This window comes from Aythya ferina (genome assembly GCF_964211825.1).
Source record: "Aythya ferina genome assembly, chromosome: 1".
Taxonomy (NCBI): Eukaryota; Metazoa; Chordata; class Aves; order Anseriformes; family Anatidae; genus Aythya; species Aythya ferina.
Window position 1 is genome coordinate 75,895,727 of NC_140296.1, and position 14,517 is coordinate 75,910,243.

General features: G+C 33.5%; 1 protein-coding gene across 2 annotated transcripts in view; it reads right to left on the reverse strand.

Annotated features, from left to right (window-relative positions):
• ANOS1 (anosmin 1) overlaps positions 1 to 14,517 on the reverse strand; it is a 136,992-nt gene that overhangs the window by 24,540 nt on the left and 97,935 nt on the right. The window contains exons 7-10 of one of the 2 annotated variants that reach the window (XM_084519074.1): positions 11,861 to 12,063; positions 9,014 to 9,161; positions 6,316 to 6,363; positions 5,037 to 5,186 (exon numbers count right to left, since the gene is read on the reverse strand). In XM_084519074.1, coding sequence (XP_084375200.1) covers positions 5,037 to 5,186; positions 6,316 to 6,363; positions 9,014 to 9,161; positions 11,861 to 12,063 — 549 coding nt within the window. The remainder of the gene's footprint in view (positions 1 to 5,036; positions 5,187 to 6,315; positions 6,364 to 9,013; positions 9,162 to 11,860; positions 12,064 to 14,517) is intronic. The other variant, XM_084519075.1, reaches the window with a different exon arrangement.

The following is a 14,517-nucleotide window of genomic DNA, read 5'->3' on the forward strand; positions in this document are numbered from 1 at the left end:
CCACAGGATAATGTTGGGAAAGCTTTCAATTATTTTAAAACCTGCCATATGAAATACCTTATTGCAAGCAGAGAGCACATACAGTCACTTCATTTATCTCCCTGAACTAAGTGAAAGTTAATTTTGTTTTCCTAAGATCTGGTTTTAAAAGCATTTGTGGCAGCTTTCTATTTGCTTTGCCTTGCCTTGCATTTTATTCTTCTCTGTAATTTAATTCATTATTCTCGTTTGGTTGATTTATCAGACAATGGAGGATTCTTTGCCTCTCCCTGTTTTAAGTGTTCTTTTTTTTTTTTTTTCTGCTTTAGCATTTACCAGAACAAAGAAAGAAGCCTGAAGCCAAGTCTTAATGCATTTTAAATATTTGTCTTTTTAAGCAAAACAAGGGGCATATATATTGATTTTAAATATCTAGAAGTACTTTAAAAGTTTTATTTAAACAGGGGGACATAAATGCACATAGACTTCATTAAAAGACAAGTGAAGGGATCTAAAGCTTTACTTGAACAAAGACAGTTACCTTATACTCAAATAACAAACACTGATAAAATGGTAGGAAAGACAGTGTGCTGGGTTAGAAAATATTATTGTAATATGTTGAAAAGAATCATACTAAATTACATTCTAATATTTCCATGTATGGGAGTTACTGCAGCAAGTGATGAGAATTGCAGAAGTAACTTCATAAATCACACAGAATCACAGAATTTCTAGGTTGGAAGAGACCTCAAGACCATCGAGTCCAACCTCTGACCTAACGCTAGCAGTCCCCACTAAACCATATAAAGAACTGCTGTGGAACAAAGTAAATATAAAATTATCTTTATTTTTGCACTTTCAGCCTTGATTAATGCAGAAGATACTGAGGATCTTAATAATTAAGTAGCTAATTCTTTTAAGTAGGTGTTTCAGAGTGCATCGGTTCTTGGTAACAGATGGTACTTTGTGAATCCAGCACCAAGGAGTTAAACATGAGCTGTTTAAGTTGGTTCCACTACTTGACATAAATAGCACATAATTTCTAATTTCACACAGTCAAGATGGCCAAAAAATCTGGCCACAAGCAAGTTCCTCTTTTCATTTACAAAAGCAGAATTCATGCTGCTTAAGGAATGTACCGTGTTTCTCTAATCCCAGGCCTAAATCAGAGGCAACAAGTGAAAGACATTTTCTTCTTTCAGAAAGAAGCCATTGTATTAATTTAATTACAATACACTTTTGTGATGACTGTCTGGCAAAATTATGTGCATTTGCTAAGCACCTTGTACTGCTTGAAGTGTGCAGTTACTCTTACTAGCATACCTCCTGATGAAAAGATATTATTACTATCATACTGAAGCATTCAAGCTGATTATTTCCAAGTTGTGTTTTTTGTTTGTTTGTTTGCTTGCTTGCTTGTTTTTAATGTAAAGTATAGAACCTACATTCCATTCATGCCTCATGCTTACTGAAGCTAATGGGACTTAAGAAATGACACTTGAAGAACTGGCCTAGATAGGTCTTTCCAGCTACCAAACTGTGGCACATTATGATATATAAATATGGAAATAGGATCTTCCACTTAGACTTCAACTCAACCACTGTATTCAGTTCTGAGTACTGATAAGCAATCACTTTACTGCATAATAAAGCTACTTTGGTAATAGTTTGCAACATCCCCTCTATTTCATGATATCAGCCAGATTAATTCTATTCAGAGGGACATAAAAACAAGAGCCTTGATGTCATCATTGTGTTCTCTCACTGGCTTACTAGAGGCACATCTGCAAATGACACCAAGGAATACATCTTCTTTGTAGTAATGGCAGAACTACCTTTGAATGTCTAGAGACACCACCATGCCTTCTTGAGATCTGAAGTAGCACTGCAATAAACTGTTAGGTGGCTTCTGCAGCCTGGTATTCATAAAGGACAAATTCCCTGTCATTCAGAAAACCATAACAACATCTGTTATAGGGCCTCACAAATAGGGCTGAACAACTTGATTTAACTTCAAAGTTAGTTCTACTTTGAGCAGATGGTTGGACCAGATGACCTCCAGAGGTCCCTTCCAACCCAAATTATTCCATGATTATATTCTGTCCTTTTTTAGACAAAGCAAAATGCTTCAAATTCAAAACAATTTCAAAGCTAGCAAATGGAACAATGAAAATAAAGAAATAATACAAAACAACCTTAGTATTGTATTTTCTAAGTGGTATGAGACAGCAAGGTATGAGACAAATACCTTCTGATTTTTTTCTGTAATTTGTGATGCACTCTGATATTAACAAGCAGTACAAAACTCTTCTGTAGAGCCATCTTGGTTTTGGACAGAATTCCATAAAAATACATATTCTTAAGTCTAACAACAATAAGCAGTTATTACTATAGAAAATTAGTTGACATTGCTCTTACAAAGTGAAACCCTTCTGTTTTAGTAATCGTTAAGTTTTTGTTGCAGTTAAAAGACACTTTATATCAATCTATCAAACTGGTTTAAATATCTTCATCTTAAAGAACTCCAAAATCTAAACAACATATTTATAACTTCACCACTGCAACCATCTCTGGTTAGTACCACGAAGTCTATTGCATAAAGTACTAAAAACCTTGAAAAACAAATTAGACGAAGCAGGTGGCTATAAACAGTTGAAATCTTACTGAACTTACAAATGTCAAAAACATTCAAGCTTCAGTCTTGTATTTCTTGAATTATTTCTTATGAGAACTCAACATTATCAATCTACACATTTCACATGGTTTCATGATATTTTATTAATTGCTGTTTATTTAAAAGTCATACATCCTAATTCAGGACTACACAATGGCTGCATTTTTGGAAGAAAAAAAAAAAAAAGGGACACAAAACGATCATCAAGTCCAACTCCTCACTCCACACGGGAGCACCTAAAAATTAAAGCATGTTTCTAAGAGCATTGTCCAAATGCCTCTTGAACTCTGTCAGGCTTTGTGCCATGGCCACTATCCTGGGGATCCTGTTCTAGTGCCCAATCTCTTTTGTAGCAAACTACAAAATAATGAGAACAGTAAAGCAATCAGTAGGGACTCCTGCTTTCACCAGTCATGTAGAAGACAGAGGTCAGTTCCTTGTCAGGAAGGATTTGAACTTTTATTGCCTATCTGCAATGAAAATAACCTAGACATGAGGCTGTAGAGTAGGCTGAGGTAAATTATCTGTATTCCCTATTATAGTTGCTGCATTCTTATACCTCCTACAAATCCTTAAAGATGACTTGAAACAGTACAGTTCATAAAAGAGAAAAAAATGTGGTACAGTTCCAAACTCAGTTGGCTCCAGTAACTGCTGTCTTTCATAATGACAAGACACAGCTAATATGTTCCTCCTGCTGTGTTCGCAAGCACAGTGAAAAAAATCTTGCTCCTGCAGTACATTGTCATTAGTAAATTTGCAATAGGTACCTCATCCATGCACTACCTAATCTCCAAACTCCTATAAGAGCTCATAGAAGCTGCTAGTTTCTCAGGAGGAGGTAACTGGCTATATTTCAGTTCCACATGAGACAAAGGCTCCTGATGAGTTACTGCATATGCTGTCACTCAGAACAAATATATTTTTGTTAAAAAAAAAAAAAAAAGCAACAAACTTCCATATTCTGTCCCTCTTCCATACCTTTGCTATCACAGCTCATTACATAAGAAAAATGAAGATATCTTCTACTGTATGGCTGAGGCATAAACCTAAACACTCAAAACCACGTGACAGCTTACTTCCACCACATGACAAAAATGGATGTCTCGATGTCCCCCTGATATAATTGAAGGTACACAGATTCATACAAAAATCTATACAGTCAGCAGCTATGACTAGCCCATCTCTTGAATGCAAGTAAAAGTGACAGCAAGCAAATCCATGTCATTTCTAAAAGATGCGTGTTGTATCTGTCTTTGATGATCACCAGTAGTGGAGATTCTGCTGGTTTCAAAACCATTTATTTTAAAACAATAAAATATTTCTTAACTGGTCATGAAAACTACTATACATGTAAGGTGAGTTTCACTAGAGGTGGTGGCACTTTGGTCATATGATGTACCACCTTCCTTCTGGAAACAGGCTAGAGGGAGAAGAGCCACAAATGGATGAGTTACTTCACAAGGATGAATATCTTTCAACTGTGAGTTGACCCTCCCATCTGTGGGACTGTGGGAGACATAATATCCCCATCTTTGAATCTTGTCTTGTCTTTTTTTTTTTTTTAGTTCAAACGGCTCAGAATTGAACCTAAGTTCCCAGAGAGAAGTAGAGAAGTGAGGCATTTCCAGGCCTTCTACAAACAAGTTGTCTGGTCTGAACTGGTCATTTAAGGCACCCTCTGTACTGAGAAAGGAACACAGGCAATTCTAGAGCATGATTTAGCAGTTGTGTGGGATGAGTTACCTCAGAAGTCATGTTTTTCTGACTACAGAAGCAGCTCAACAACTAGTTGACAACTCACTTACAAAAGGTTAAATTTTAAGGTGACCAATCCAAAGCTCAAAATATATAAACTCACTTTTGATAACCAAAATAATATTATTATGTAAACTTACCATTAATTATTAAAAATGCCTCAATTTTTATTTAAGCTTAAAATTATCTTACCTTTCCATAAAGTTACACTAAAATAAAGTTTTAATGGGGAAAGCTAAACAAAACAAAACAAAACAAAACAAAACAAACAAAAAAACCTTAAAATGTGTATGTAGTTGGTCTGAGCCGAAGCTTGCAGATTTAATGGAGGAATAAATATATGATTTGCCAGAATGCGAGAGAAGTAGACATTTAAACAGGTAGGCAGTTTTTAAGAAGCAAATGATACCTCTCATAATCCACACCACCCAGTGTGACATACTCTTACTGTAATATGGAGTAACTGAATGGCCTTTCTCCAATCAGTGTGATGCTGCATAACCTATGGAGGATGGGTGTTGGATTTGACTTTGAATGACTGTATATTATACCAATGTTCTACAACTCTGAGACACTTTATGAGACTTCTTCCTTAGAAAAATAGTGAAACAAAAATTGGACAAACCTGTTCTCTTCCAATAAACTTTAACCTGAAGTTGATTGTCCTGATAGAAAGGAGCTCCAATTTTAAGAAAACGAGTTGTTTTCCTTCTTTGAAATGTTGGGTAAGGATCTACCAGTCCTTTCTGGGGTTTCCCAGCAGATGTCTGCTCATCTGCAGTACATAAAAAAATTAAGAAATTATTTATTTTAATACAGTGACATCTAATGACCATATTAACAACGTTCAAATTCAGAGAAAAAAAAATCTTATTTCAATATCTTACCTAAACAAAATTATTATAACTTTGAAGAGCAAAGTTCATAATGGTTGAAAAATATATAATTTGTTTGAAATTCTGTAAAGATATTTTAGAGAGAAAAAAAGGTAAAGATATTTTAATATGAAAATGCTCTCTAACTTTTTAAAGGAATCATAAGTAAAGGAAGCGAATTTATAGCCCCAGGAACAAAAAATGTTAACACTGTGACTTTTTAAACAAGCATGGTATCTAGCTGTACTTCTGTATAATCATTCATGGTCTTTATATTTGCACAGTATTTGAATATACACAAAACCTGAGGATGGGATTGAGTGTAACCCACAGAGGCTACATGTGGTTATTACATCAAAGTAAATACAGTCCTTTGGTATGCTATATGAGAACACTATGGTCAGATTAAAGATCTTTCTTGCCCACTTTCCTATCTCCAACAGTGAACAGTGAATGCTTAGGAAAACATTGTAAGAGCAGAATGAACTTTGAGCTATTCCCTCTGTGTATGTGCCTAGCTTCCAACAAGCAATGGTAACACGAAGTCCTTCATCAAGTATTTCATCTAGCAACAGTTTGTGAACATATAGCAGGATTGTCAGTATTTAGAATAATTGAGTATTCCTAGATATTTTCAATTTAAGAGTTGGTAGTGCTGATTCAAACTACATTTAATTATACACTTTCAGATGTATCAATTCTGACTGAGGACAGTATTTGCATCAGATTAACAAAAAACAAAACAAAACAAAAAACTGTATTTAATTCTATACTACAGTTCAATAAAAAGCAGAGATTCTGATGATTAGGAAGTTGTGAATTATTAACTACATACTTGAGAGAAAAAGGGAAAGACTCAAGTTTCAACAATAATTGTGAATAATATGTAAACTTGAATATTTTGCCCAATATATAGCTTCAGCTAAAACCCTAATTGTTTTCTGGAAAAAATACATTTTTTCAATCCTTTTTTTTGATCTGATATATTTTTACATTTTCTTTGCTTCTTTTAAATCAGTGCAAACCTACCAAATGTATGCAAGTTCTTTCTCAAGGTAACCATAGCGTTTATGTTATCTGAAAGAAAATCACAAAGTGATAGAGTAAAATACAAACTTGAATCTATTAGGTATATATCAATTTAAAGAATTTTAATTTTATTAAATTTATACTTTGCTGTTCTCTCTCTACTGCACTTCAATATATATGTGTGTGCATAAATATATATATATACACATGCACTGCATATACTGATCAAGAGAGAAAATTTTGCAGCATTTCCCAGAAGTGAAGCATATATGTGAGACAACATACATGTATATGTGTGGGGATAACACCAGAGGGCCAGGGGCAAAGCTCACAGAGGTCTGTAGGATTAAATTACTTCAGTGGGTTATGGACTGATTCTATTCTGATGACATGGACACCTAAAAAAAGACCTTAATTCCTCAGAGAGTTGAGTAACTGACAGTGGAACTTCAGCAAAATTGGAACGGTGCTTCTGGAGCTACTTCCCAAAAGCCACAGAAGTCCCCAAGTAATGAGGAAGTATGAATGTCCTGTCCTAGATAATATTTCAGGCAATTTATTTTACAGATTTCTCCATCTGTTTCTGAGTATTCTTGCAAATACCTCAAGCAGAAGTAGCTCTAATTAATTTTAGTGAGACTCAGAAGATGAATTCAGATATATTTGCATTACCTCTAGAGGTAGATTTTATTTGTTTTTAGATATAAACCGTAATGTAGCCATTCTTAGAAAAGGTCCAAAAAGGTCCACACACACTTCTCAGCAGAGTGCTCAATCACACTAAAAAGTGTGATATAACTGGTTTTGACCGAAAGAATGTTGAACTCAGCTTTAATAGGAAGGATGTTCAGATTTATCTATCAACTTATAGACATATATTTGTCTATAAACATATAAACTTTACACTTTAGCCTGCAGAAGCAAAGGCTCCAGGGAGATCTTATAGTAACTTTCCAATACCTAAAGGGGGCCTGCAAGAAAGCTGGAGAGGGACTTTTTATCAGGGAGGGTAGTGATAGGACAAGGTGTAATGGCTTTAAGGTAGAAGAGGGTAGATTTAGATTAGATATAAGGAAGAAATTCTTTACTCTGAGAGTGGTGAGACCCAGGTTGCCCAGAGAAGCTGTGGGTGTTCCTTTCCTGGAAGTGCTTAAAGCCAGGTTGGATGGGGCTTTGAGCAACCTAATTTAGTGGGAGATGTCCCTGCCCATGGCAGGATGGTTGGAAATACATGACCTTTAAGGTCTCTGCCAATCCAAGCCATCCTGTGATTCCATGATTTTATGATTGATTTTTGAAGTACCTTCCTGTAAAACAAATTTGGTTTGGTATAATTCTCACAGGCACTGATTTGGCCCAAATAGGTAGTGAAAATGAGCTTAGCAGGGGGGAAAAAGGAGATCTTTAGGTCTGTTTTATCTTCTTGGTACGTTAAAATGTGAAACTGCTGTAGTAGGAGGAGGTCTGTTATAGTTAAAAACTACTTTAAAATATTTCATACATATCCAAACAGAATATGTTTGCAGAAGGGTCCAGCAAAAATACAGATTGATTAGTTAGGGTGAGAGTACTTAGGGTAACAGCAACATTACGAAAATGGTGCCAAATAAAGTTTAAATTTTGATTGTACTTTAAAATAAAAATGTAAATGGATAGAAAATGAAACAATCAGGAAAGGATGTTTAAAATGATATCTCTAACACCTTTTAATCAGAATTTTGCTGCATTGTATATTGTATATACATTGGCAGTTGGGACTCAGTATTGTATTGCGATTATGAAAACATTTAACTAAGACTCAGTTTACTGTTAGATTCAGATATGATTTTAAATTATATTTTATAGTAAAATGAGAGAAAGAGTTTCAACAGCTTGCTCAATGTCTTTTTTGGCTATGTATGCATAATAATGGCACCCGGGATTCTTTCCCAGTTACTAGAACAAAGCCCAGCACAGCACAGCGCTGCCTCAGTGTGTGAGGTTTTAAAGAAGATCTTAAAAATAAATATCCTGTTGAAATTAAAAATAAAATATCCTGTTGAAATTAAAAATAAATATCCTGTTGAAATTAAAATCTCAAGATTTTAATTAAAAAAAAAATAATTTAATTAAAATTAAAATCTTGAGATTTTAATTTCAATTTTGGTCCTATGTGTTTAATAATTTCTTGAGAATTCATTTCTTATCAGGCATGAACAATTTAGATTCCCTAATAGAAGAGTCAGTGTTTTATATCAATTCATAGCAGATATGTATTGGAGTGGTCCAAGAATCTGATTTCATGGGCTAGTCAAAACAATCAGGATTTTGAAAAGGATTGCAAGCTACAACTGCCTAGTTAAGATAAAGACACAGAAATGGATTTATTCCAGCGACTAAGGAATATAGTTAGTATTTATAACTATAATGTATTTTAAAAATATTAACATCACAGTGATGCACATGCTTCCATTTTCATTGTAGTTGTTTACTTCAGGTGAGCAGGAGCTAAGACAAAGTATTAGGTGAAAACTATGATCAGTTTTTAGATAAGAAATTTAACATCAAAAGGTTACTCAACTTGATCAAGACAAGATCACTTTGCTATCAAACAGCCAGCTTTAAGAGAATTATTTCCTTTCACTTGAGAAACCATTACACAAATCATTCAAAATCCAAATAAAGAAGAGAGAAAGTACTCAGGTGTCTGAATACTCACTATTATTCCTGGTGTCCTGCGTTGTGCTAAAATGGAGAGAAACCTTAGCACTTTTAAGGCGTATCTGACCCCAGCGTGTTACTGCCTGTAGTTCTACATTGTAGTTGCTGTTGGGTTGGAGTCCCTCCAGGACCACATAATTCTGGGGCTATAACAGGGGAGAATAAATATACAGAGCAGTTATAGTATTACTGAAACACAAGCTCTTATTAAAAGCAGGCCTGTTATCTTGGGCTCGCTACTCTTTTGAAATTAGAAAAGAAAACTCATACATGTATATAAATTTCAGCAGAACAAAATTTTCTTTCTTTAAAATAACATTTTACTGAACTCTATTTTTGTGTGTCATTATAAAAGAACTAATAAAGGACTAACTTACTTTCCTGGTGTTTACAAAATTTTGTCAATTCCTTGGCAAATGCAGACACGTACTCTTTAAGTCAAAATTAAAGGTGTTTATACATATATGTAAGTATATATATGTATAACTTTTTTTTTCTTGTGTCTAAATTATTTTAGCCAAAGACATTTAAGCTCTTTTCTCCATGATTTCTACATTAGAAAATCATTGACAACTTGGTCTAGAGAGAGCTAGTCCGAAGACAGATAGAATGCAAGATTCAGTACATTTGTCAATATTTTCTATAAAACATTTTCTACAAAAATAAAAAGATAAAGAAACAGGCATCTAAAAAAACCTCCTTATTAACAAGGATTCTTTTCATCTACAGAGTGATAAATGGAAAAGAAAAAAATGAAGTTTCTATTGTCATGGAAGTGTACATGAGTAGGATTAATCAATCCTACATGAGCAGGTTTATCATTCTCTGGTTAATAACCTATAAATTAAGTCCCATAATATTGTAAAGAACTTCACAGTATTCACAAGGCTTCACAGTATTCTTGCATTCTTAAATACATTTTTAGTATTTATAAAAATCCTCTTCTAGCCCATGTCACAGACAGAATACATTACTCCATGTTTTCATTAGAATTCTTTGTGCCTCTAAAGTTTCACAGTCAATCCAGAGTGAAGAGGACAACTATGCACTGCCACAGTTCAGGAATTGTCAAAAGCATTTTGTTTCAATTATGTTTACTTGTTTTGTGTTATTTATTATTGACTACAACTCTTGATTAATGGCATTGATTTCTAAATACTGAAGCAAAAAATATTTGAATGTCTACCTAGAATCACCTAGAAATCTTTATAAAATGGTTTTGACTAGGCTACATTTGAACTAGACCATACCTGAATATAAAAATTGAGAAAAAAATCTTCAACGTTCTTCAAAAAAAGAGATTTTTCCACCGTGTTTCACATTATTTACAGTTTCAGTTTTTAGACTGAAGAGTTTCTGTAATGTTCAAAGGACCATTGGCCAGCAATAGCTTCAGAAGTATCCTGTGGGGGTAGTCTGAATCTCATTAGTGTACAGTTTCATGTGATGCTGCAGAAGAAGTACACTGGGCCAGGAGTAGTATGAAAGGTATTCTAAGAGCCTGTCTTTTCTCTTAGATATGTCTTAGATCTTCTGGATTTCCTTCTGTACAAGGCCAGAACTTTGTCATAATTACTTAATATTGTTTATTGGATGTTTTAACATTTTGAAGGTCTTATTTAACATTTTTTAACATTTAATAATATTTAATTATTAATTAACAAATTTAACAATTTGAAGGTCTCTAGCCAATGGCAGCTTTCCTGAGAAACACAAAATGTTCTACCTAGCAGAATCCAAATCTACTCCTTGCTAAAGTGATTTCTTAAAAGTACCACAGAGGTCTAAGAAAAATAAAAATAAAAATAAAAATATTAAAACTCCATATTATTTCCTATTATGGTTAAATTTCCTTTTCCCTCCTTCCCAATGTAAAGCTCGTGATGATGGCTACAGTCTCCAGACCCTGATCCCTGTCCATTCCCATGAAAAGAGGTGGGTTCACCATGCTCACGTCAGTGGATCTGGCTATATCCAGTCCGCTGTAAATGAACTCAGAATAATGTCTTAATTGCTCTCATTTTTCTCAGGATTTGGTGCCTGAGGGACAGAGAGGGAACTATAACCCTACAGCTGTCATTCATAACAGTGTAAACAGGCAACAATAGCCAAAACACAGGGTGAACACAGACATGGAAACAAATGCTCACAATGCATTAATAAAAGTTAGTTCAGATAATTAAGTCCAGTCTGTTATTTGTGATACATTTGTATTCCTATTACCTACTTTAAGATACTATACAACATGCTTAAGGATATGACAGAAGATAGTTTTCTAGTAAAGCAATATTTGATGTGCATCAAAAAAAATCACAGGAATTTACTGCTATGGAAATATGTCAGATCTCTGGTACAACAGAGTACTTAAACGTCATTTTGATTTGTTTTGTTTGGACCTATAATAATTATTTAATATTTACTCTATATGATAGTGTCCCAAGTTTTATTTGCATATTGAAATAATGCAACAGATGATGCTACACTTTTGAAATAAAACAACACTGTATCTTTCAGAAGAACAGTAAAATAAGCCTCACTATAGAGAACAAACAGCACTTTACTTTCTGTTTCTCTCTCCCACAAAATCTTGTAATACTTCGTCTGTATTTTAAGGTAGAAGTCTACTTCTCACCTTGAGTTCAGTGAAGCATAGAGACTGAGAAATCAAAATTGTCTATGGGATTGGTGATCTTAAAAATTAAGGCAATTTTCTCTTCTGTTGAAATCATTACAATTTATCATATTTTGATTCTTCTAATCTATTTATTTTATGCCAGAAATGTTTGAACATTCCAAAATTAACACACACCCATATTTCCGTCTCATTTGCTGTTTTCCTTCTTACCCCATCAGTAATCTTCCTTCTCTTTTTTTTAGCTGGGATCACATATTTGCTATACGTCCAGCTCCAGAAGACTTTGTAGTGGTGCACTGGGATATCGGGTTCTTCTGGAAGATCCCAAGTAATCATTACATTTATACTTCCATCATTGTTTGCACTGATATTGGCAATTCTGATATTAGATGGAGCTGGTGGAGCAGACGGATCTGCAATAAAAAAAAATAATCAAAAAATCATCTTCAGTAAGGTAAAGATCATATTCATCTTATGTATCTACTAGCTATACACAAGCTGTGTTAAACATTCTTGTTACACTTATGAAAATTCAGTCAAAAAATTCCCATAAGTGAGATGGCTTTTTGTAAGTTAAAGAAATCCAAACCTTACTAAAACTACAATTATGTGCTTGCTTACCAGCTTTGGGACTACACATCTAGGTTTGTTGTTATATTGTTGCTATGCTCACAAATATCACAAACCATAATGTTCTAAACTATAAGGTTTACTTCTGGTATTCACTACTTTAAACACAATGACTGTAAAAAGCTCCTAGTCTATGAGTAGCCTTGTGTAGTTATCCTGGAATCACATGGTGCAAATGCTGATTTTATTTTTATTTTTTTTGTGTGTGTGTTCTCAAAGAATTCTCAAATGAGAATATTTCTACAAGTTGAGTCTTTCTTAAAAGTTCTTGTACTGATATCCACTAGCATGGGACATAAATATGACTTTAAAATAAATGTAATTAAGATGTAATGAAATATTATGCTGACATAGAAGGCCATAGTTATATTTTTATAATGACAAAAAGCAATTAGCTATCCCTGTTATTTATTTCCCTATTCTGAACTAATTTCTGGTCAATATTACCTGAGATATTCCTTCAATTCTCTTTGTCAACCCTAGAGTCAAGAAGGATACCTGACAGTCAAAGGTTCCACGACTAAACCTCTTACAATACTGAACTTTAGATCCTCCTTAGGGTTCTAATATGTGATATTCTGTCTCTGAGTCAAGTGAATAAACAGAAACTTTGCAGATGAGCCTCTGAAAGTCAAACTTGCTTCTTGTCTCTTACTTTTTAATCATGATTCTCAATCTAAGTAATCTTAGAATCATTATAAGAGAACACTATTAAGAGTGAATATGGCAATATATTTATTTCACCAGCAATTTAGTGAAAAAATATAAGACTTTGAAAACTTTATTTTTCTCAATGCCTGTGGTAGACAAACATCAGTGGCAAAATATAATAAAAATGCAAAAATAAATAAAGAGATGGGTAAATAAATAAGTTAAAGTAAACACTGTGGCTCAAAAAAAAAAAAAAAAAAGGTATATCAGGCAGAAAAAAAAAAAAGGAAATTTGTAACAATTAAGGCATGAGATGAAGTTGAAGCCAAGAAAAAACAATGTGATTGAGAAAACCATTTTCACATAAATTTTCAGCCAAATAAGCCACCACTTACTGCCAGAAATAAAACTGAAGGTGTGCAGAGGAGACACCAGGCATTCATTTATGGCACAGTTCACCTGAATCTTTTTTATAATGGTTAATGATCTGTTAAATGAGCTTTCCAGACATACTAAATTCATCTGATAATCCCTACGATAAATGGTCTCATTGAAAAATTCCATCATTTAGGTCATACAAACTGACACATTTAGAATTAATAAAGACAGCATTTCCTTTTTAAAGATCAGCAGATGTGAAATAATGACTTATTCCTGTTATTTAACAGGAGTCTTGGTTAAACAACAATGGATGCTCCTGTTTCCTCATACATGCCATTTTAGTTAAAATAGTAATGGATGTCTGTGTTGCCTCACACGTGCAATTCAACCTGTCTTTTGGACATAAACATTACAAAGCATTGAGTTTAAACCTTCTGGAAATTCATCTTTATTTTCCTAATAATGAGAATTCCTTATTTCTTCTCTTTCTTTATTTTTTTAATGAAATTGCAAGCCAGATTCCTTCATTTTTTGTCTTTGCAGAAACACTTTTCATACATTTATTGCCTTACCTCTGAAGGCAATCTCTATCTTAAACATATACCATCTCTATCTTAAACATATACAAAGCTGAGTATTTTGGAGGGGATAAATGTAAGAGATTAACTTCTATAATTTGTTTTAGGTTTGTATTGTTGTCTAATATAATTCCTCATCTACTTCTATAGCTTACTAAAATAAGTAGATGCAAAATTAAATTTACATGCAATAAACAGAATCATTAATCAGAAAACCAAAATCAAAAATTAAGCATTCATCTTTGCTGAATTAAAATGTTAGGTGGTGTTTTTTTTTTTTTTATGTATTATGATAATGTATTATGAGAATAAAACATTTATAACCTGAAGTGCAACATTTATAACCTGAAGTGCAACATTTATAACCTGAAGTGCAGTAATATGATCATATTACTGCAGGTGAATTATTCAGGTTATCTCCCAGAAGTACTATGCATCATGTATTATGTATACATAACATATGGGATACAATTTAAGTGTTTCAGAGATTACATCTTCATGAATGGTCAGATATAAGCCTAAACAATTATAACTATACAACATCTTTGTCTTCATTTGCAACTGCAAAAGATTCTGAGAGCCCTAAAAATTCTAAAAGCTAAATGAAATAGCTCTTCTGGACAAAGT